Source organism: Convolutriloba macropyga, chromosome 1, assembly GCF_964194025.1.
Source record: "Convolutriloba macropyga chromosome 1, txConMacr16.3, whole genome shotgun sequence".
Lineage (NCBI taxonomy): Eukaryota > Metazoa > Xenacoelomorpha > Acoela > Convolutidae > Convolutriloba > Convolutriloba macropyga.
Genome location: NC_134468.1, coordinates 35,999,545 through 36,024,766, shown reverse-complemented (window position 1 = coordinate 36,024,766; position 25,222 = coordinate 35,999,545). Strand labels below are relative to the sequence as shown.

Sequence of the window (25,222 nt, the reverse complement as noted above, 5' to 3'; positions counted from 1 at the left end):
AGTGGCTTCGGTTAAGATGACCGCACCAGTGTATTCCATTACGAGGCGAGTTTGATCATCATTTTTGTCTTCTGGACGTATTGGCTTGATTCTACTCTGGCGCAGAAGTTAGATCCACATGGATGGAAGGGTGCATTTAAATTAATGTCTCCACAGAATGCCCCAGTTGTCAGCCACCAGCCACTTTTGTATCTGGTGGATCCAGAGCATGTTGAACCTCCGCTGGCGTAGAAATCCAAGCCTTCCATTGTATCCTTGAATAAATTTCCAATCTGACTGGTCAACTCATCGCCTAAAATGGTCATCCAGTTTAGCTGGGGAAGCAGTTGACAAAACATTGTTGTTCCAACATTTTTTGCTTCAGAAGCGGGTAATGCCGAATCGTTCTTGCGCTCGAAACTGACAACACCGAACAAACCGAGCGTACCGACGCTTTCTTACGATTTAAACCAAATATACCGATGATTTCCTACACACTTTTTGTCTTTTTACGCCGTTCTTCTCAACCAGGGAAGTTGAGGTCGTGTTTCAAAACTATTGGGAAATTTTGTTTGTTCTTTTTCATTTTCAGCGTTCGGCTTCCTTACATTCCTGAACAGCCAATCAGTTCTACAAAGTTTTCTTTACAAATTTCTGTTTTTTTTAAAAAACTTCTAGAGTTTTTCCAATGAATAAACTTCAAATTGTCGCAATTCAGAAAAAAGTGTAATTTTTAATTGTTTAAAACAATTTTGGGCAAATCATAGGCAAACAACAAATAGAGCAAAGGACCCAAGACTGATCCCTGAGGAACACCTACATTAATTTCCAATTGATTCATTTGCCTTAATTCATGGAGATCAAATTTGTTCCTATCTGTGAGGAAAAAAGGAATCAGTTCAATCATTTTGCCTAGAAACCCCATTATCTTCAATTTTTTTCAAAAAAAAATGCATCATCAACCATATTAAACGCGTTTTAAAAGTCGAAGAGTCAGGAAAAGTTCATATTTTGCAAATAGGTTACCTTTCGCATCAATTACGTAACAGAAGTTTTAGCTAGTGTCATTTGAACGTTTTCGCCTAAGCCAAGTTAATCCGTAGAAAAAGTATTTGTTTTCTGTTTCGAAGAAATCAACCATTTTTGCGTTCAAAATTCTTTCAAGCACTTGATTAACAAATGAGAGAAAACAAAAAACTCAATAAATTCAGGGTCTTAAAAATTTCCATCTTTGAGCAGAGGAGTTGTTTCAGCAGTTTAAAGTCAAACCGGGAAAAACCATTCTTGCGTGCTCTTATTTTTCATTCTAGCCAAATGATAATAACGACTGATGGCGCAATTGTTATAATTCTGTTTTTAATCCCGTCATGAGCAGTTGAGTTTTTGTTATCTAAAGGGTTTTAGTAGCTTCAACAAACAAAAAAACTGTCTTTATTAAATGGTTTCCTGGCGCACTATTTTCCACGCTAGAGTTATCATTGCATTTTCCTACATTAAAAAAGTAATCGAATGTTTTATTATTCAAGTCTTTTGTTGATTGCGATTGTTGTCCCAAATATTTTTAGAAACATTAAATTTTTTTACTGGAGCTCAACATAAAGCCAGCGAATGATCGTAGTTTTGTATGTGAGCGGCTTGCACATGTTGTTTAACCAAAATTTGTATTTGTTTGCTACATTATTCAGGTTTATCAATACGATTAAGTACTAGCGATCTATGAGCACGATCTATTTTACTAAGGAAATTTTTCAAATGATTTGTCAACCAACAGTCCTTTAGCAATTTTTACCTTATAACTGGCCATTTTTTAATAAAAAAACTTGTAATACGATATAGCCTAATTCACACCAGGAACATTCCAGATCGTTTTCATCCATCTTGAATTATTTACGTGTGAGAAGATGAGAAATTTCAGTAATTTTGTTTTCATTTAATATTTTTTTTAAATTGCGGCCGCAAGCATTTTCACCGATTCGAGAAAAATTAATGGAGAACTGTTTTAACGGAAAACTCTTAATCTTTTGATAAGATTTTATGACATTTGCTTGCTAACTTGGCTATTCATGTGACTTTTTTCTTAGTTGAGATTGCTAGTTTTATTAAATATACATTTTTGGATAAAGCTAACAGAAGACATTTTTAGAAATAAAAAGAAGAATATTTTTTTTTAATTTTGAAGTCCTAGTTTTCTGAAATCTGTAATTCTTCAAGTTGATAATCTTCGGTGATACCGAATTTTGATTTTTCTGCAGCTGGTTATGTTTGAATAAATAACCGATATTTAAAACTTCCGTAAAAATTATTACACTTCCATTCTACCCTTATTAATCTCTCTATATTTCGAAACTGTTTCAGTAGTTAGTTTTTCCAGTTGATTAATGTGAAAAGCTTTCAGATGCATTGGAAAAGCATATATTTCAACAGATTGTGATGGCTGATTAAATTGAGAAACATTAAACTTATCGTCTGGAAGAAGACATGTCATCTAAATCATATTGTCTCGTCACGTAAACTAATTAAAGAAAAAGTTCTCCTGGTAAACTAGATTTAACAATTAGAAACCTGGTATAACTAACCAACTATTGGATAGTTAATATAGAAAACATTAGAAACAGCAGATCCTTAAAAGAAGAATAAATCTGAAATGATTTTCATATGAATCATTTGTTTTCAACGCCAATGTTTCATTGCAAATTTGTGAGATGCTTGAAATAAGAAACAAAGATGATAGATATTTTTAGAAGTAGAATAATTTGTCAACTCATTGCCTCTTTTCTCTAAATCCTGCTGTGCAGTTCCTTAACAAATTAATTCGATGTGTTAACTTGAAAAACTTTCCTGTTTGATTTGTTGGAAATAAAAGGAATCTGTCAAAAATTTTTTCCCGAGAAAATAAAACTGCCTACCCGCCCAATGCCATGTATGATCTCAGTTAAAGAGTGTGTTGTTATGGCACGTTAATTAATATATAAAGAATGGCAGGCGCACCTTTGGGGCGAGCGTTACATGCTCACTAAGCTTGGCGGATTAATAGAGATCAATCCGTTCTGATCTGTCGCTCTTACTTTTTTCAATTAATCGGTCGAATTTGCAAATCTCACTTAAATGCTTTGTGAATCACAAAAGTAGTCAAATTACTCAAGATAGATCGCACAGCTATTTCACACAGCAACTAACCATATCGCATAACCATAATCAGACTTTACCTATTGAGAACCGGTAAGTATTAGCGGCTCCAATTGCGAAATTAGAATACTCTGCGATTTTTGTCGATCCCGATATTTCCACCTCTATCCTCAACTTATATGAATTCTGCGACGTCAGACTGTGTAAAGTATCCAGTCCAAGCCAGAAACTTCCGTCTGGGGCGTCCCCAAATCCATCTTTATACTCATTTAGTGTCCGGTCGAAATTGGTATCGTCAACACGTTGTTGAATGACAATGTATCCATCATCTGTGATGTAGTTTTCAGGATTTTGTACTCCCAAGTCTGCCAAGAAGTTTCCTTCTGTAATTCCGTCAAGTTCATCCACAGTGCTCTATAAACATAATTAAACACCTCAGCAATTTGGTAGTAGCAGTAGTAGAAGTAGAAAACCATTCATTTCCCTTTTGAGGGACGTTAACAAAGCCAAAAAGACAAAGACTGATGGTTGATCGGATAAAATCATGATATACAAAAAGTACACACGAATTTTAACGGGAAAAACGCAAATACTAATTTTTTCGCAAAAATCGACCTGTCGCCAGAGTTTCAGGACATTTGATGTTTGTTTTATTCATTGGAGGGATTGTGCATCCCAGCTAGCTAAAACCTGACTAACTAATGTAGATCTATTTTCATCTGCGTTTTTAATGCACAAATGATGACAGATTGATGGAATATTTCAAGAGTTCTTTAAAATTTCTGTAACTTGACTTACCTCGACTTGATCTAATCTGTCTACCACATCTTTCAGCTGGTTCTCTTGGTCTGTCTGTTTAGTTGATATACCCTGTATTTGAGCGCCAAAGTCAGCTTGTTCCAGCTGAGACACTTTCCCCTCCACAGTGCCCAGATCTGTTCCAATTGTTGAAATGGAATCCGAGAGGTCACTCAGCTTCTGTGCATTGGACGAAGTGTTTGATTTCAGACCAGCAATTTCTGTGTTCACAATACTGAACTGCTCCTCAACGGACTTTTCAAGGTCGTCACTCTGGTCAATACATTTTTGTTTTTGAACCTATCTATGATTTTGGTATTGTCGGTTTTAGTTGAATGAAGTAAACTAAAGTACTTCAGTCTTCAATACTTATTAATATACTTTTTAGTATGCGTATGAAATTCGTGCTAAGTCATTGTCAATTTGTTGATGATTAACGTTAAAAACTTTGTTCGTCGTTTTTAAACAATGAGACTATTTGGCCTGCATCTTATAACTATAGATTAGAACAATAAAATAAGGATTTTCCCTCTACATATTTTCATTGTAAAACAAGTTTAACCTAATTTCCTGAATGACAATTTCTCGAATGACTTAAATTAATTATAAAATTTCAAAACATTTTTCTGCGTCGTCAAATGAGTTGTCAATGAGCTCTAAAACCATCAGCGATCCGATGAAATCAGAACACGAAAATCTTATTATCAACCGACTACGTTGTAAACAAAAACTGTGAACATCAAAAAGGACGAACTTTACATCAAACAAGTACAGCGCTTGAAGCTGAAGATTCCAATGTTTGCTTTAGCTCGTTTTTTGTTGTGGTTTTCTAGATATAAGAATGTTTCAAAGTTTACTAACAAGATTTGCCACGAGCTCACCTCAATTTGATCCAATCTCTCATTCAAATCTTTCAGCTCATTCTCTTGAGCCGTTTGTACATCTGTCACGTTTTGTATTTGTGTCCCAAAATCTGCACGCTCAAGCTGAACAACTTTCCCCTCTACTGAGCCTAAATCTGTCTCAATTGAACCAATGGTTACCGAGATATCACTCAACTTGCGTCCATTTTCCGAAGTGTTTGACTTCAAACTGCCAATTTCTGATGAAACCTCACTGAACTTCTCATCGACAGACTTTTCAAGGTCGTCGAGATCATTAGTGGCGCTCTCGGCATTCCGTCCAACTATCGTTACATTTCCTTCGAGTTGCGCGACTTCCTCTTGCACGAATTGAAGGCTATTAGTGTTTGTGTCGACACTGTTTCGAAGACTGATTAAATTACTTTGAATAGCAGTTACGGTATCTTTTGTTGCAGCTGAAACAAGATTGTTAGAATTTTGAATCGAAAATTACTACAGTGAGAAAGAAATAGTTTGAGCAGAAAAACTGAGAAAAAATCTATGTCTCCCTTTGCATGTATCTTTTTTTACTCTAGGTTTTGCCAATAACTAGAAAGTAAATTGAATAGTCGAAATTTTGTTCAAAACCTGGGGTCCAACTGTAATCCGGATAAGTATTTTTGTAACCAAACATATTTAGGCTAATGATAAACTTTCGACAGATAAAATCTAGGTAATTAGATTCTACTAAAAAACTCCAGGTGTTGACCAATCTTACTTATCGCAATACCAATTTTGCAAATTCCTGGCAGCATACCTGAAATTAGACAGTTTTCCAAAAAACACTCGATGTACACTGGTTTGTGATTCCATAATGAATAAAACACGCGCTCTATAGCGACTGGAATTTTTGTTTTGATTATGACCAGCAAACTCCCAATGAACCTCTTATGAGGAAGCAACTATTCTGAGGGCTTTATAGAAAAATAGTTTAATTGCATTATCTTTTCTGAATGCATTAGAAGCTCAGTTCGCCACCGTAAGTTCTGTAAAACTGAAGCTTCACAAGCTTTGAGGAGGTCATTTAGATTCAAAATGTTTTTCCTTTATTCAGTTTGGACATTTTATTCAACAGATAAGTGAAAATTTTAATGCAACCAATGTAAAATCTATTCTCAACATGAAGTGTGCGCCCCAAGCCAGCTCTGATCAGATTGCAACTTTTTTCATTGTTCAGATAATATAACTTTTTATTTACAAACAAATGGATCAAATTTTTGATTAACGTGTGACGGTGCAAATGTTTTTCGACAGACGCATGTTCGGCCCGCTAAATCAAAATTATTTGTGTTGAGACCCAGTTTCGCCCTCAATTGCGTGATCAAAATAGCGTATAGCACGTATGATTTTTGTAGCTATTGCTATCGTTTTTCTCGAATTATGTTCTAATTATGGAAAAAGTGCTTTCGCGTGAAATCAATTGTGAAATGGAATTTTCCTATGAAACAAACTGAGAAAAAGATGCCATTTTCTTTAACAGCATGAAATCGAGAGTACATTTCCTGATGGAATGAAACATTCAAAGGGTCAAAGAAAATTGCGTGCAAACTTTAAACAGAGAACTTGTTTCACTGGTAGATGAATCATTTAAACTGTGTCAACGAAAATTGAAATATGATCCGAGTGTTCGTCGTCAGTACAAAACTCGCGCGATCAACAAAGGAAAATGGCGCATAGAGAATTCAACAAACAAGTAGTGAAAACGGCACCGGTATTCTATGATGGTGTTACCAAGATTAAGAACTTCTCCTACTTTGTTGGCGCCACTAATGAAAAAATTTTTAGGCCATCAGAGCAACAGATATAATGAATAAAACTTGAAAAAATTATATTTGGGCAAACTTTCCGAAGTCAAGACAAATATTTTACAAGTTGGGACCAAAACTTTGTCCAAGCATCTTCCGATGTTGGGGAACAAACCTCTAAGTGACCAAAGCTATTAGCCCACGGCAAGGGTAATTGATAAGCAATCCTTGGACCCAGCGCACAGAAATACCTTATATTAGCACGTGCGGCTGTCAGCAGTTAAATTGATAAACGTTACTCTCACATGTCATAACTCGTTCAGATTTCGATCACATAGTCGCTTATTTGTAATCCCATGTCTTTTTGAGGCGATTAGTGTTGTCTTTGTATCGTCTTTGTTTTTTGTTCATTGAACAGTTGTTCAAGTATTTGACAGATACTGTTTAAATTTTGACTTAAACCACTTTACTCGATTAACTTATTAGCAGTCAGTGTATCTTCATTATAAATACTATAGTGTTCATTGTAATCAGAATGTTTACAGAATGCAACTTTATTTAATTGAAAAAGAGAGCTAACTGCTTTGTTGAACAAAATTCTGATTGCTTGCAACTGTGCATACAATTGCCTCTAGTCAGCGCCATGTGCTTCCCTCTACATCAAAATTGTATATATTGAGAGCCAGTTGTTCTTACAATTGTCTCATCCTATTAGCAAGAAGCACAGGTGATAGCTATAGCAATGCTACCACATAAACATTTTTCAGAATTTCACCTCCAAAAAACACAACCACACGAAAGTGGACTTAAAATTCGACTATTCCTCTTTTGTCCATATGTAACGACGCCTTTCCAAAATTACCTGTTGTACAATGTTATTTGATCACATATATATAGGCGGACTTGTGCTATTCAGTAACTGGAAATTCTTTTTTGATTACGACCGGCCAGCTTCAAATAAACCTCTGACCATAACGCAACTATATTGTGAGCTTTGTAGAATAATTGTTTTAATCAAAATTTTGTAATGAATATTGTTGAATCTTAGAACAACATCGTAATTTTTGTGATGTGCCGGTTTTTTTACTCCCTTCGAAGTGTTCATTTATTTTCGCAGTTTGTTTTAACTTATTCATTTTCGACATTTTGTTAAACACTTAAGTGAGATTTTTAATGCAAGTCATATAGGTCCTAATCCCAATTCCCAATAGAAAAATAATGCGCGCCAAGCCGAATCTGACTTGCATCGTGCACATCAAGTAAATACAGAACGAAATAGGGCATGATCAGACCAACTTGAGTCCCGCTTGGGTTGGATGTATCAAACTCACTTGGGTCGCACATTTGGTTGCCGAAGCAGCCAGGGAAACTCCAGTCCCGCACTGTTGTATCCAAACAGACAATTTAACTCTTGAGTAGCAATGAACATTGGTAAAGTTTGGAAAAAATAATGTTTCCGCAAAAACGACCTCATATTTATTAAATTCTGCAATGAAATATCATTCATTCCAAAAAAAGGAAAAAAGCCAAACAGCACAGCAGTTACCAGACTTTATTTTTTTTGTAGACTTTGATGTTGACAAAAAATGGTATTCATCTTCATATGACAGTTAATTCGAGGTTTAGTTAACTCTCTTTTTCTGGTGAACAATCGTTTTCTCCGTCGGAATTTTGCTTCAAAAAAACGCGTTTCAGACTATTATTGGCCCGTTGAAACACTATGAAGGTCTTTATTCAGACTGTCTTGATTGCTGGCACCAATATTGAAAAGAAGCATGAGCACTCACTCGCACAGAAAAAGAGTAATTTCAAAAGACAAAGTATATAGGAAAACTTGAAAAAATCAAAACTGAAAAATTTAAAATTTGTCACTGAATAAATGAAGATCAAAAATTTTAGTCTAAACAAACCATGGACCCAACGACAAGAAATGTTTCGTATATACCAGTGTGGCCATTTGCAGTTAAACTGCTAAATTCAAATGGAAAATTTGTTAATTTGTTTATTTTTCCCCCTAAAATTTCATATATGATTAATATCATATTACTTAATTTGAGGCAATTAGTGTTACCTATGTATCATCCTTGCCGGTTTTCTTGTAGTTTGTTGAAATTTGCGGAGTAAATCTTGATTTAAATTACTTAAATTGTTTGACCAACCAATGATCACTGAATTTAACATTATAGATAGTTTATATGTCACTCTTTTTCTAAATCTAAAATTTTATGTAGTGCAACCTTTTGTATTTAGCGCCAAAGAATTTTTGAAAAGAGCGATTGGCTTTCGTTTGATTATATTTTGAATCAGAATCATCAACAGTATTCTTTTCATTAAATTTGATAGATCTTAAAACCGGAAAACTTGTAAGTAAGTCGAGTTTTTTTTTGCAAAAAGCAGGCAACAAAAAAACAATGAATGAATCCTTACAAACATCATTACGATATCGAACAAAATTTGTGATAGCTTAGGATAATCTTAATTTCAGTATATAAAAGTTACAGTCCTTCAAATAATGGGGATGCTAATATCTTCAACGACATTGATTTCCATTGGAAACAAGGTGATTGACCAGGCCGGCGGGAAAAACGCGAGTGCCAGGCAGGGAAGAAAGGGTTCAGCTGCATCTTCTGAAGTTTTTTATCAGCCACAGAATCAATGATTACTAATGCCAAAATGATCAAGCTGAGCACCAAGCAAATGCTTTTGGAGCTCAACTTGACAACAATCGGCCGGAAAGGTCGAGAGTTTTGAGAACGTTTTTGGGAAGAAAAACAGTACCTTGTATATTATAGTCATCAAAATATCGGAGGAAAAATTGTTTTTTTTTTGCAAAATAGAGACTTTATTCCAGTGAATTCCTCATCGAAGAAGACAAAAAGACGAGTAGTTCGTTCAGAGTAAAGAATACAAAAATTCCTCTGCTGGCGAGATAATGACAAAAAATTTTTCAAACATTCTCAACCCAAAACTTAAATATTTTCAGACTTGATCAGAGCAATCGAGTTATTTGAGGAATCAAAAAAAGAAAAACAAGAGCTTGAATTATTTAACGTTCAAATTTCAACCTCAGTGCAGATGGAAACAAGAAAAGAAAGTGTGTTTTAGGAAGCTACAGTCCCATCCACAATGAAAAATTTTTACGGATAAGTGACGCAATAAAAAGCAAATTCATAGAACTGAACCGTGAGAAATTTCATTTTCCATTAGATCCTATTGTCAGTCTTGAACGAGTTGAACATAACTTCTTTAAGTTTTAAGTTACAAGAAAAAAATACAGAGTCAATTGTGGAACCGCATGTCAGTAATGGTAGCCGAGCGAATTTCTGTTTGCAATAACGAGTCAATATATATATATATATATATATATATATATATATATATATATATATATGAATTATGAATATTAGAAGAAACTTCTGTTTCAGAAAAGGGACATCAAAAAGTTTAAAAACTACACTTGTAGCAAAAGAGCTGCTGAAGCTGCATCAAAAAATTCTTCGCTTTATATTCAGCAGCAATTGGTTGCGAATCAGCTGTAACAAATTATCGTTACCAAACAAGATAGAATGCTGTTCAAAGAGAACAAAAAAACTGCCGCATAATCTCTTTCAGGCAATTCAGGTTTTTAAAGAATATTAGGAAACAGATTGAATCAACACAAAAAGGAGTTAACAACTGATCTGTATTGTGTTGTGTTTAGACAGAAAAAACTGCCAGTAACAGGAAACCAGAAATACGAAATATTAAGCAATCTGGCCGTCTTCACAACTTCAAGGAACCTTGCAAAGAAAACTGAAGAAGTTGCTGCCAGTAAATTGTACCCAAAGTATGTTGAGAGTTTAAAGCAACAGAACTTTCTTTGAGAGAAGATGAAGGTAGCTTTAATGCGAAGAAGAGGGCTTGAGTTATTTCTCAGATATTTAATATAATAAGCTTGCTTAGCTACATATCCGAACTTTCAGTCAATGAAAGAATTGATTCTTCGCTCAAAAAGTTTCTCCTGCAATTGAAAATGAGGAGAATGAGCTGTCCATTGGTGGTGGTGACGTCAAAATACTTTTTCCTCAGAATGGAATACGAAGTGGTCTGGTCAATATATCACGCATAAAATATCAAAGGCTAGGACAAACGAAAAAACTTTTTAATATTATAAGGAGTCTCCATCTTCCAATTGCTTTCAATCCACGCAGAAATGCATAAAAGTTTTAATTATAGAAAAAAACCGCTTAATTTTGTTTGAAAAGATGAACTCGAAATCATATATCTCAATGGAATAAAAGATCTGAATCATCAACAAAGAGCGTGCAAAATGCAAGAATACCTTTTTTGGATGGTGGTTGACTCAGTGAAATTGTGTGATTAAAAAGACTCGGTAATTTAATCCGAGTCTTCTACGGCACCAATGGTGTCGTGCGATCAGCAAGTGTGAAATGGCCTAAGTTATATTCACCACAAAATAATTAATTCGGCGCCAGTATTCTATGATGGTGTTACCGGGATCAAAAATTTTATTAACCAGGTTGCCGTCACAGCTGGAAAGACGCTTGGGCCTTCAGAACAACAGGCATAAAAAGAGAAATTTGAATTTATGATTTGAACAGTCGTTCAAAAGTCAAGACCGAAAATTTCATGTTCGGACCTAAAATTGTCCATAGCTCCAACCCCATTTTCGGGAGCAAAATTTCTGAATGACTAAAGCTATTGACTCACTGTAAGGATAATTGCTAAGCAGTCCATGAACCAAAAGAACAGACTTGCGTTTTAGTCACACGTATGGCTATTAGCATTTAAAATGTTTTAATCTTTGTTAAATTTCTTAACTTGCGATCAATTTGATCACTTAGTTGTTATTTATGATCAAATAAGATTTTGAGTCAATTAGTTTTACATATGTTTCAAAAATGTTGATGTCATGAAAGGATAATTTTCAGTTAATTGAAATTTTAGTGACCAAAATCAGTGTGCATCATTAATGAGAGATCAGTTTATCTTACATTATGAAGAATAATTAGAATTTGGTTGGTTTTAACGAACTGTTATATGCCGTGAAACCCTTTTGTATATAGGGCCATAAGGAAATATGAAAAAGAGCATTTGACTTAATCTGGACTAAAAGTGCGTTCTTATTCACATTTTAGTTTTTTTTTGTTATTTTGTTGCTAGAGCTTAAATTTGCAAAAGTTTCTACGGAAGTTTGTTTTTCTTACAGGAAGGTAGCTGCAGAAGTAGCGTTATTTGAAAACTTAGAAACGTCAGTTCGAGATATTACTGTACGCGATTTAACACTTCGGATTTTCTTATTTTCAATCAAATTAAAGTAACTTTCTCTAAACAAATCAGCCACTAAAAGATTTGACGAGGTTTTTAGTCATTTGAAAATGAAGCTAAAGATGAAGATGGCGTAAAACTCGACAAACAGGCTGTGAACATGCGTTTCGTTGACACTCTTGAGCAGCCGCACCAAATACCATACCACCAAAATTATCTTGACTCTAATGCTTACTTTGATAAGATTATGCAGACTTTAGACGGAGTGTGATCAGAATGTTCATACTGTAGGTTGTTGTGCAAGAATTCTTGGAGCGGTCGTGGTTTACCCGGCGTTGGCAAGCTATCTGTAGGTCTGATGAGAGCTGTCTCTGGTGCCGCACCTCATCAATGGTCATATCGAGTATTTTACAAAACAGAATTTCTTCAAAACTGCTTATATAAGCATACAACAATACTTTATTCTATCATGTGCGTTTCAAAACTAATATGACCTCGACAATTAGATTTCCTTAAATTCTGGTTGAAAATTTTGCTTCTGGACTTTTCCTCGGCCCAGTTATCTGCATCTGAACTTCAATTTGACCTAAAATTTTGCTTCTGCAACATTGCTGGACTCAACCTAACCTCGCTTGACTTTAGTTCGACTTAAAATATTCAAATCCAAAATTTAGTTCAAGCTATTGTCAAATCATTAGTATGCATTTCTGCCTCAAAGTTTTACGTGCTATTTTATTGCTCACTATTGCTTTTAACGCAGTCAGAATGCAAGCTCTTTCTTTTTTTTAAGATTCACAAGAACCACCATTATATAAAGAATCGGCATTGTTTTGATAATGAACTTTTTCGGAGAAAAAAGCTAATTAATGCCACTTTTTCCTCATAGCTAATGGAAGAAAGACTGCTTCTATAAAACTAACTAGTTTTATTCAATCAACTGATTTCGCAATATAGTCCAGCTGATGTAACTGCTTTATCTTAAAAATCGCAACACAGTCTGTCCACAGTTTTTCCGCTGTGTACTAATTCGGACTGCAGTGGTGAATTGCTTTGTTGTCTTGCTCCGATGCTGCTTTTGTTTATGAGGAAGCAGAAAAAGATTTCCCGAGTTGCTAAAAAAACCAGACTCATGAGAACAATTTTGCTGAAACCATGAGAACACTATGCTCGACCGCTGAATTTATCTTGACCGGACTACTAAAAAGTTAATTCTGGACCCATGAAATGATGCAAAATGCCTTTTAAAAGACTTTTACTGAACCATGAAAATACTTTTGCTCGACTTTAATAGAGTGCTCGACTGTGTTATTTCAGTCAATATTGACCACCCTCCCACTAGATACCATGACTCTTTTCTTAAATCGGGGTCTAAACCTGGGTTGTCCTGGCCCGTGCACATGTTACATCTCACCTAAATCGGCTTTTATCTCTGTTAAGTTGTTTCTCATTATGACCAAGCTTTCCTCCAAATCTGTCATTCTATCATCTGATACGTTTACATTGCCATTTCCGCCAACAACTTGATCGTCATCATTCTCATCATCTCCAGGGTTTTCAGGGTCAACATTAGTCGGGACAGATACTTTTTGCTGTTGGCTTTTTAGCTCAACAATCTCACCTTCTGAGGAATCCAGTTGTAAAGGTGTAAAACACTCTTTCGGACACAGTTCAATTCATCGTTCAAATCGATATAAAGCAACGCATAAGACAACGTATATAAGCATTATTAACGTATTAAGATTACGACGATCATAGCAACAAGTGGTTTTTTAGACGGCAATTTTTGATGCTCATTTGGCCGGTATTTTGTCTAATAACGCATTAGTTCAATGCCAGTCACCATTTTGTACCAATGAATTCAAAAAGCCGAAAAATATTGAGCCGAATCATGTCTTATTTGATAGGTCTTATGATTAGATTTACTTGAAATTATGTTAATTGCACTTTTTCCGAGCTTTGTAGGTAAATTGGAACGATTTCTATGCGTATTTAAATACTCGATTCTGATTGGCCAAGAAAAATGACGCATTTTGGTATATTACTCGTTTTACTTAGTAACATCCTCCGGCCCAGAAGAAGATGTTGGGAGAATCGGTACTAATTTTACAAGCGGGCGAACGAGCGATCCGGAGGACGTGCGCAATACGGCGGAGCGTGCGACGCTGTCGGAACCGTAACGAAGTTCAGTGATCCGAGCAGTGGGGTAGTAACCCCTTGGGTTGGTCTCTTCAATTACCCAAACCAAATCACCGGTCTTAAGGTGATGCTCGGCAGGCGTCTGCCACTTGGAACGTCGGTTCAGCGCCGGTACGTATTCTTTGATCCAACGAGACCAAATAGCGTTAGCGTAAGACTGCGCGCGGGCGTAACGTTTACGGTGATCAAACTCATCTACGCCAATGATGGACGGGAGACTACGTGCTTGGTTACCGAGGAGAAAGTGATTAGGTGTTAATGCTCCTAGGTTGGACGGGTCGGCGCTTACGGGCGTTAGCGGACGCGAATTAAGTGCATGTTCGACCAGACAAAAAGTGGTATTTAAAACCTCATCTGTGAGGCGACGTGTTCCAAGGATTGTGTAAAGTACGCGCTTAAAACTACGTACTAGCCTCTCCCAGATGCCACCCTGGTGTGGCGCACTGGGCGGGTTGAACCTCCACTTGATGCCTTTGTGGGCAAGTTCTACAGCGATGTTGATGGTGTTCCACTTTTCGATGTTCTCGCGTAGTTCTTTTTCCGCGCCAACAAAGTTAGTGCCATTGTCTGACCAAATAATGGCTGGTGTACCCCGACGGGAGACGAACCGCTCCACGCCCATTACACACGAACTGGCGTCCATGGACGGAACGATTTCAACATGAACGGCACGAGTAGTTAAGCATGTGAAGAGGAAACCCCACCTCTTCTCGGTAGTTCTACGTACAGTAACGTAAAACGGGCCAAAGTAGTCGACTCCGGTGTTCGTGAAGGGAGGAGACTGGTATGCAAGTCTTTCTACTGGGAGATCAGCCATGATGGGTTGAATAGTGGCAGCGCGGAACATCCTGCACGTAAGGCAGTTAGATTTAATGGAACGTAGTGAGGAACGTAATTTAAGGATAGTATAACGTTCTTGTACTTTTGCCCGCAGGTAATCAATACCTTGATGATGATGTTTGACGTGCGTGTGCCTGAGGAACAACTTTACAAACGCATGGCGTGCGTCCAGAACGATAGGATGTTTTACATCAAAGTCAACTTCGACCAACCGCTTGATGCGGCCTGCCGATCGGATTAGACGATTTGGCCCAATAAAGGGAGAAAACGGGGCAATACGGCTACTCCGTTTAACGGGTTTGTTTTCGAGAAGATCTTTTCTCTCTGCATTGAATGACTCCCCTTGCACAAGATACTGGAGATGACGCTCGGCTTTGTCAAGCTCCGTGGGGTCTATGATGCTACCATCGACATTACGGTAGCATTCGTGAGAAGGTAACAAGCGGAGTACGTACGCTGTTATCCGTAGCAACTTCTGATAAGAACTGTACTTATCGAAGGGAATTAGTTGCGGGGGCGGTTCTTTAGTTGGCTTGGTTACAGATGCGGCCAATGATGTATTTGTTTCATCAGTTTCCTTTGTTACTATACCGAGTTTGATGTTATTAACTACTTCAGTGCTTGGTTCGAATGGGAATTGCTTGGTTCTTAAGAAATCTGGACCTCTCACCCAGCTACTTGATTGCAAAACCTCAGCGGACATACCGCGAGTGCCAGCATCTGCCGGATTATCGCTTGAGGCAACGTGATTCCATTCGTCAACGCTAGTGTGTTCTAAGATTTCGCAAACACGGTTTGCAACAAATATTGGCTGCTTGCTTGTGGAGTTGAGCCACTGCAAGACAGTAGTGCTGTCGGTCCACATATAAACTTTGTTGACATGCACAGTAAGGGCTCGACAGATATCTTGTTTCAACCGAGCGGCCAGTAAAGCAGCTTGCAGCTCTAGCTTTGGAATTGTCATCACTTTCATAGGTGCTACACGAGCTTTACCCAGGACAAATGCAAGCTCTGTTTTTGGCCCACTAGAAGTGTTTACTTGAGCTCGGAGAAATGCAACAGCGCTGAAGACCTCTTGGGAACTATCGCCAAACATGTGTAGTTCCAGGTGTTTAAAGCTTCCCGAAAAGTAGCTCCTCGGTATCGTGATTTCTGCAAGCTTGGGTAGTTCTACACTCCATTCGAGGAACCTTTCAACAGTGTCTTTTGGTAATTCTTCATCCCAGTGCTGCCCGCTGACACGCCAGATGTCCTTTAGTAACAATCGGGCACCAACAGTAAATGGTGCCACTAGGCCGATGAGATCAAACACCTTAGACACTAGGCTCAATACCAAGCGTTGTGTTAAAGACTTAGTTACTGTACTGGAGGTACCCCGACTCACAACTAGAGTATCATTGTTGTGATCCCATTTCAACCCAAGCACGTGCGAAGAATCCTCCTTAGATGAGGCAATTACTTTTGGTTCAGTAGACTGAGTTGACCCATCAATTCGATCAGCCAGATTTGGTACATTGCTTACAAACTTAGTAAGCTTGAACCCACCTAGATGGAGAAGATGTACCAACTCCTTCGATCTTTTGAGAGCCCTCTCAGGTGACTCCACCGAATCCAAGTAATCGTCCATGTAGAAGTTTTCTAGGACGGCTTTGGTTGCTTCCGGGTACTGATTAACATTGTCTCGGGCCGTGCGTTGCAGTGCATAGTTAGCGCATGTGGGCGAGTCTTTAGCCCCGAATATATGGCGCGTGTATTGATACACTACAACATTTGTTGTGGGGTCCTCCCGCCACAAAAAACGCAGTGATGGCTGGTCCCAATCAGGGACACCCACTTGGAGGAACATACCCTCGATATCTGCGGACACGGCAAACTGATGTTGACGGAACCTAAGTAGTACGTGGATTAGGTTTTGGAGCAGGTCGGGGCCAGTGAGCAAAGATTTATTCAAAGAAGTACCGTGGAACCTTGCTGCACCATTTAATACCCTACGCACTTTCCCCGGTTTGTTCGGATTGATTACGGGATGATGTGGTAGGTACCATTCTCTATCCGACCGCTGCTCGACCTTGTGAGCATCAGGGACTGTGATCAAGTAACCTTTTTCCAAGTCTTCACGGATGGTATTAGCATAAGTTTCTTTCAATGATGTATCTCTCGATAGCCGCTTTTCGAGAGACTTGAGCTGTACCAGTGACGAAAAGTAGTTATTCGGGAGCTGGGTGTTGTCATCAGCCCATAACATACCGACATCGTATCTTTGGCCGTTATGGAAGGTTGTTGTTTCAAGTATTTCCTGCGCGCGAGCATCCGCTGCGGATCTTGGGTCAACTTGCTTGAACGCGCCGTACGATTCCATATCATACCAAGATTTAACCAGACAAGCTAATTCAAAATCCTGTTCAATATTGGCTTTGAAACACGTGGAGACTAAACTTGAGCTTGACGGGAGTGGGCCACTTAAAACCCAACCTATGGGCAAGCGGACAGCGAATGGTGAGCACTTTTCGTCGGCTGAAAAATACTCTAACGGGCGGATGGCATGGTAGACATCCTGTCCAAGTATCATCTCAATTTCTCCATAGCTATATCTTACTGGATCTAGAACTGCCAAATGTGGGTACGTTTCTTGCATGGACTTCACGTCAATGATGTCGGAACCTACGTTTAATGTTTCCCTCACGTAGGGACGTACAGTAAATGCTTCGAAGTCTTGATCTTTGTGAGGTGTCACAGTCAATTGAACCACCTTTGTGTCTATGAGTTCTTCCGTGTTTATACCCTTGACGGTCAGTTTTAATGCGGTACCCTGCAAACCGAGTCTAGCTGCGAGACTATCGGACACCCAAGAGTTACTGCAAGCGGTATCGCATAAAACCAACGCCGTAGTACTAAGACCAGAAGAATTAGTAAGTTTCAGTTCCGTGACCTGAAGGAGGCCTTTGACACCCGTCACGGAAGACAAAGTGGTTGTTTTGCTTGGTTGCTGTTGACCAGTAGGTGGCCTACTTGTACCTGCCTTCGACTTCGAAGTATCGATGTTGTTGTTTGTTGAGGGTTTAGCTGGAAAAACCCTTTCAGCTCCATGAAGTAAGGTGTTATGGGAGCTGTTGCAACCATCTTTCCTACACTTACGGGGACTTGGTCATTGCCTAAACATGTGTTTATCACGCAAACAAGAGAAACAGAGCTTTGCCTCAGCCACGACCTTGGCTCTCTGTGTGGGAGTCTTTTCCTTGAAGACACGGCATTCCCACAACCGGTGGCTGCCTTTGCATACAATGCAACTAGGGATTGATGTTGACGGAGATCTCTGTTGCGGCTTCTGTTGCGTATTTGCAGCAAATGCCTTTGAAGCGACTTTTGATCTGGTTACTGAGTTGTTGGTATCCTCAGTCCTTGCTTTAAGTGCGGTATTCTTCATTAAATCGTGCGCTTCGGCCTTCTCTTTCAACCAATCGTTGAAATCAAGAAGAGTAGGTTTCACCCAATGCTTTTTGACCGTGAAGAGTGACCATGACTCCTTCATATTGGGTGGTAGCTTCTGTACGGCGGTGTTGAGAAGCGCAGCACTCTTTAAATCCGAATCGTATGACAGCGATTTAAATACCCCGACAAGACTTGAAATGCACCCCGAGTAGTTAATGATGTTATCGCTATTGTGCATCTTCAATGGTGGAAAGCTGTTGAGTTTGTCCAAATATGCACTTACGACCGCCTGTGGTTGGCCAAATTTACGTTCTAAGGTCCTCAGTGCGTCTTTGTACATTGCGCCGCAGTAGGCGAACTCAGCTATAGCTGTTTTGGCTTTACCTGTTACGAGGGTCTTAAGGTATGTCAATTTTACATCATCAGTTAAGGACTGAGAGTCAATTGCGCTTTTAAACTGACCATACCATTCGTGCCACTGTAGAGGATCCCCACTGTATTGTGACAACTTCCATTCGGGTAGTGGGTCATTCCTCTTGCTAGATAGGGCGTCAGTGAGTGCCTTAATCAAGCTTGCATTTTCAGATGCTGGCGCTGGAGGCGTGGGATGCGGTGGGCCACCCCAACACAATGGTATCGGAGCAGTATGCCCGTATGTTGGATGTATAACCGGCGTGACGAATGGTGGCGCGATGTTAGTAGTTGTACTAAAGGGGTTAACAGGGATGCTACAGTTAGCTGCGTAGTTGCTATTTGGATTATGTTGTGTACTCATTTGCAAGATGGGATGGCTGATGGTGGGGTTAGCTGTGCTTGGGGGTAGGTTCTGTTGAACGTTTTTGAAGATGGTAGCGTTATTTGTCGCCTGGTTTACATTTGGGGGCTTATCCTGAGGAAAACTCCACAAATTTAAATCGGGGTTACGGTTCAGGGGAAGTTTGGGTGCGGTAGGGCATGGTACCAGGCGGGTTTGAGGTGAATGGACAATGTTTTGTTGTGGAATGTTGGGGACGGGTAAGTATGCTGTTGCGCTCGCTGGAATGGGCGACGGAACCATGGGAGGCTGAGGATTATATAATTGTTGAGGCGGGAATACAGGAGGCGGGTTCACGAGTGGGTTTAGAAGTGGAGGGACCTTATGCGGGGAATGGGCAATAGGGACTTGTGTTCGGTGTGGAATGTTACTTTGAGTTAGATTCTGTTGTTGTTGAACATGAGGCATTGACATATGTAATTGACAAGGTACACTGGAGCTTTTTGGACCCAAGAACTGATTTACCTGTGGGTTTGCTGAAAAATCAGGTACGAAAATGGAGTTCGTTGGTGCCATAACGGGTGTTGGTGGCCGGGGAGGTTGCATAGGTGGTTGAGGTGGTTGGAGTGCGACATTTTGCACGTCGACTGGTACTTGGTTCACGTCACCACTGCCTGAGGGACTATGTGCCCTTTGATCAATGAATGATTGCTGCAGTTGAGCCTGGAGATATTCCCGATACAAAGCTTCCTGCTGGGCAACAGAAATTGCAACTCCTGGCCGTGTGTACTGAGAAAGCATTTCAAGATGATGTAAGTTATCGGCAACATTACTTGGGTTTTCTGGAGGATTACTAGGGGAAGTATCTTTAACAGGAGGGTCGGCGGTTGCTGAACCAGGACGAGAAAAGTTTAACTCACTTGAATTACCTGCTGGAAACGAATTTACCCAATCCTGAACAAGTCCCTGACTTCTATCTGATCCCCTTTCTTTAAACAGTTTCAGTTCACTTGAGTGGTGACTAAACAATGAATGATTGTCCATTAAATCAGCCTCCTCTATTTTGGCTGCTGCAACACGCTGGCGGTGGTCTTCCTCCAATTCTTGAAGTGCCATCTGTTCCATTTGTATTTCAAGCTCCTTTTTTCTCATGGCAATTTCGTGTTTTTGTTTAGCGAGGCGCATGGCAGCTTGTTCCTGTTTCTCGGCCTCTTCGCGTTTTAGTTTTGCCATGAGAAATTCATGTTTACGCTGGCTAGACATTGATGATGTTGTTCGGCGTGAACTTTTCTTTGATTGACCTTGAGGATTAACGCCCTCACATACGGTGTCTCGGTCAGCAACTGAGTCAATATAGCTTCTAGCCGCAAGCAAGAATTTATCATTGTTCTTGGTTTTATCATCCAACCATTGCTCAAGGACAGGGTAAATTGAATCTGGGTTCTCCGCTTTACTGGCTAAGTCAAACAGTTCTTCATTCTTCTGCACTAGTTTACTGAAAACATCCTTCAACTTAGAAACCAAGCGTTCAATTTTAACCCTCCTGTCTTGACAATCTATGGCATCTGTGATGTCCTTATGGATGTTACATAACTCAGATTCTAGATTAGATCTTGCATTAAAGAGTTTTTTCAATTTTTCTTGCTGTTCGGCCATGATATTGAAATGGCTAATTTATCAATGAAGAGTACTTTCAGCCAAACACGTGGAATGAGGGTTATACCGAACCCAAATGACGACGACTTGATAATCAAGACGTCGAAGAGCAGAAAAGAAGTTACCGAGTAATGAATTACTTGGCGAAAGTGAGTAAGAAATTATAGAGTGCGTCTAGCGTGCTTGAAAGCAACGTGAGACTAAACAGGGACACAGGCAACCGGGGAAAGAGGACTGAGTGGACGAAGCACGACGAAACGGGGAACGAGGCGGACGGGGCGGGAAGGACGGGCGAACGGCGCGCAACGCAACAGGGAACGGAACGGAACTGGCGAAAACGCGGGTAGTAAACGGGCGACGCAACGGACGGGACGGAAACGCTGAACGAGCGACGCACGAAGAAACGAGACGGGCAAATCGGAGGCGTTGAGCGAATAGCGCGCAACGAAACGGAAAGGCGGGTCGGAACGGGCGGGAGACGATTACGCAGCGAGCGGGGAGGTCGAGAACCACTATGCTAGCAGACCACAGCAACAAACTCAACCAAACAAACTAGCCGTAACTCCAGAACAAACTTAAGTCACACCCTAGGGAGAAGGAGAGATGCTACTGCAAGAGACAAACTAGCACAATTCATTATCGGGCTTAACATATGAAAATAACAAACTAAATTACGGCAAACAATAGTATACTAAAAGGATGAAAAGAACAAGAAAATTACTAGCCGTAACTCTAGAATAAACTTAAGTCACACCCTATTAATATTCAAACCAAAACAACCGATCAGCATACCAACAATATTAAACAAACTACAGCAAAAGTTAAGTAATATGCAGCGCTTTTGTAGTCTATGAAAGCTGGAAAAATTAAGAAACAATCTAGCCGTAACTCCAGAATAAACTTAAGTCACACCCTAGAAGGCCAAAAACCAAACCAGCTAACAATCATACAGTTACACGCAAACATACAGCAGCAAAAATTAATATACTACAACAGGAAGGCTAGTAAGTTAGTACAGTTGAAAAGTCAAAGGAAAATCCAGCCGTAACTCGAGAATAAACTTAAGTCACACCCTAGAAAGCTATAAGACCTAAACAACAAACCAGCATACTAGCTTACTCAACATACTACAGCAAAAAAAACAACATACTTCATCACATATGACATACTACATCGAAAAACGGAAAAGTAGTGAAGAAAACGAAAAGCGAAGTTTTGGGAGAGCGACGTCATTGAAAAAAAAACGGAAAACAAAGAATTGTAAAGTTGAAGAACGAAAAGAACGCGGACGAAAAACGGTATATAAACGAGCGACGAAAAAAATTATGGGAATTCGATAATTTTTTGTAGGCCGGAGGTTGTGAAAATTTTCACAACTTTTTCTGTGTAATAAGTTTCACTCAATAAACGAACCTTCTTGTTAGAGAAATTTATTTTTGACAACCTTGTCAAAAATTTTATGCCCTTGTCCAATTTTTCAAATTTTGGTCAATTTTTTCTGCAAACTCTTGATTACGGAACGGAAATCCAGTAAACCGGACGGATTTAAGCTCGAAAATGCGGTCTATCAATATTCGGTATTGATTTTCCAAAGTTTTTAAGAATTGCATCAAAATTGACCAAAAATTTTCAAAATTGAACAATTTAGCATAATGTTTTCTCTATTTTGTTTATATCAGAGAATATTTTTTGATATACGAACCGACTTGACCCCTTTTCACAAATTTTCGACAATTCGACAAACAATTTTCAAAATCGATGTTTTACCATCTCAAAATTATGTTTGTGGGGGTTAATGGTGACCGGTTTTGCGTATTTTCTCAATTTTTTTTTTTTGGTCTTACTATCCCATGTGATATCAAAAAAAAATAAGTGGTTGGGTTTCTTGCCGTCTAAACATGGAAAATATTTTAACTGCAAAAGGAGTGGTCTAATGATTCTTACAGTTTTTTGGAATTATTGTACTTCAGTTTTTCGGTCCAGTTCCAGGCATGCGGTTTCCGCTGTTTAATTGCGTTGTAGCGTCAGGCTGAGATTAATAGAAGTACCCTCTTAATACCGTCCCTCAATTTGCAGTCTCAATTTGAGTAAAAAAATTATGTGGATTGGGAAACAGGTTGAGTCGCAGAAGATTCCACTGGAGAAACAGTAACCATTAGTAAAGAACTCATCTGAATTGTCGCCAGAGTCTCGATTCCCATCACAGAACTGATCATAGGAGATACACTCGTCACCCATTAGACACAGTTCATACGTGCCCCTTGGACGCGATGCTGGACAACCGACCTCATCCTCACCCCTGAAACAGTCTCCAATGCCATCGCACACTAGCTACAACAGAATGCATTCACCGTCTGAACACTGAAACTCTCTATCCGAATCACAATCTGCATGTTGTTTGGATCCCAATGACGTCACAGCCCACTGTACTTCTTCACACATGACTTCTCTCTCGAGTCCCTTGTGGGGCGCCACTTGTAAAGGTGTAAAACACTCTTTCGGACACAGTTCAATTCATCGTTCAAATCGATATAAAGCAACGCATAAGACAACGTATATAAGCATTATTAACGTATTAAGATTACGACGATCATAGCAACAAGTGGTTTTTTAGACGGCAATTTTTGATGCTCATTTGGCCGGTATTTTGTCTAATAACGCATTAGTTCAATGCCAGTCACCATTTTGTACCAATGAATTCAAAAAGCCGAAAAATATTGAGCCGAATCATGTCTTATTTGATAGGTCTTATGATTAGATTTACTTGAAATTATGTTAATTGCACTTTTTCCGAGCTTTGTAGGTAAATTGGAACGATTTCTATGCGTATTTAAATACTCGATTCTGATTGGCCAAGAAAAATGACGCATTTTGGTATATTACTCGTTTTACTTAGTAACACCAGTCGCGACTCCAGATCGCTCACTTTGCTTGCCAGGGAAATGAGAACAATTAATTCTATCAGCACAAAAACCTAAAAAAATTAAGCCTCGTTACATTTTTAGACCAGTGGAAGGCAGTCTGAAACGAAAAGGCCATTAAGAGCCATCACCCCTACCAGAACAAGTGGACTATTTGGTCCATTTTACTTCTCTTTAATTCCACAAAGCGTATCTTGATACAACTAAAAAGAGCGTTACATAGTTGGATATGGCGACAAAGGAACGATTACTGATCGGTAATTGTATAATGTCTTTGTCCTTTGTTGCCAGATTCAACAAATTGGCGCAATGATAATTAAAGGTCGGGGCGCTAACTCGGTGACCAAGCTGTATTCGATTCGGCCTTGACTGAGTTGATCATAGACTGAGTTGATCATACATGTGGATTATACTGGGACCGCTTAACAATGCCACCCCCTTTTGCAAACGCGAAGTTTCCAATTTGCTGGATTTCAATTTGGGTGCTTAATATTTAACATTTGCGCACAGTCCACTTCATTCTGGATTTCAGTTTCAAAGAAAATCAGAAGTACCGATTGCCTTACTCTTTGTCACCACAAATTTGTATCAATGATACCTGGTAATGTTTTAGAAGGTTGGGAAAGAGCAAAGTTTTGTAAATTGTTCAAGATAGGCTTCACATAGCTTGACAAGAAGCTAACTGTTTAACGTATACTTGATGGCTAGATCAATGGAGCCTTGCGGAACATGACAGAACAAGAAAGAACGGGGAGAGCGTAAGACCAGCTGGAATAATGATTAGCACGCTAGACTATCAAGAAAGAGAAGATGGTTCGAATCCTGATTAAAACCCACTAACATAATTAAAGGCAGTTACAACACAGGTTGATGTCCTAGACTACAATCATCAGACCGTCCCAGGACCAGATTGACCTCTGATCACATTCAATAGTGAAATATATCCAAAATTTAGAGCAGATCTATAATCTGTAATTTTGAGCGCAGATTTCCTCATGTGAGCTCGAAGAGGGTCTGTTCAGAGGTTGTTTCGGTCTGGAACGTTCACCTTGGTTCTACTGCACCATTAAAAACCTTCATTGTAAAAAGTATTCATTGCTCAAAAATTTTCCAAAGTTTCGTGGTTATATATGGCAATCGGAAAAATTGGTAGTTCAAATTGCTATCGAAATTTGTCAACACTCAAATAAGCGCTTCAACATTGTTAAGCTATTCTTGTTTTCAATAATTCTACAAATGACTGAAGGTGACGTCCTGTATCTTTGTATTGGGATTCAATTCGGCTATTTACTCACCATGAGTATGAATATGAAGACGGCTGCCACTATCAGGGCATACTGAGTGTGCTTCAATCTGCCACCGTAATTTATATCCCTTTTTGGAACATCCTGTGGTCGTTCGTAAATACTTTCTTCGGTTGTCGCGTACTCAGCTCTGTACCCCTCCGAAGCTGGTTCCTAAAGAAACCTTTTCTTTTGGTAAAATATTTGTAAATTTTTGTTCATTTATAGATATCTTTTTCTGAAATTTTGTCAGATTAAAAGTATTGAGAGGTCTCATTTTTTTCAGTAGTGGAGTGAAACAAACTTGAAATGACTCAGCTTTCAT

The 25,222-nt window shown here is 39.0% G+C and overlaps 1 protein-coding gene across 1 annotated transcript; it reads right to left on the bottom strand.

Moving 5' to 3' along the window:
• Positions 1–25,222, bottom strand: LOC142339668 (uncharacterized). The gene is made up of 10 exons (XM_075389914.1): positions 25,202–25,222; positions 24,910–25,071; positions 22,753–23,024; positions 19,563–19,728; positions 19,208–19,418; positions 13,230–13,472; positions 4,785–5,221; positions 3,904–4,176; positions 3,186–3,519; positions 1–292 (listed from the first exon to the last, which is right to left on the bottom strand). The coding sequence occupies exons 1-10, from the start codon at positions 25,220–25,222 to the stop codon at positions 39–41; spliced, it is 2,373 nt and encodes a 790-aa protein (XP_075246029.1). The 3' UTR covers positions 1–38.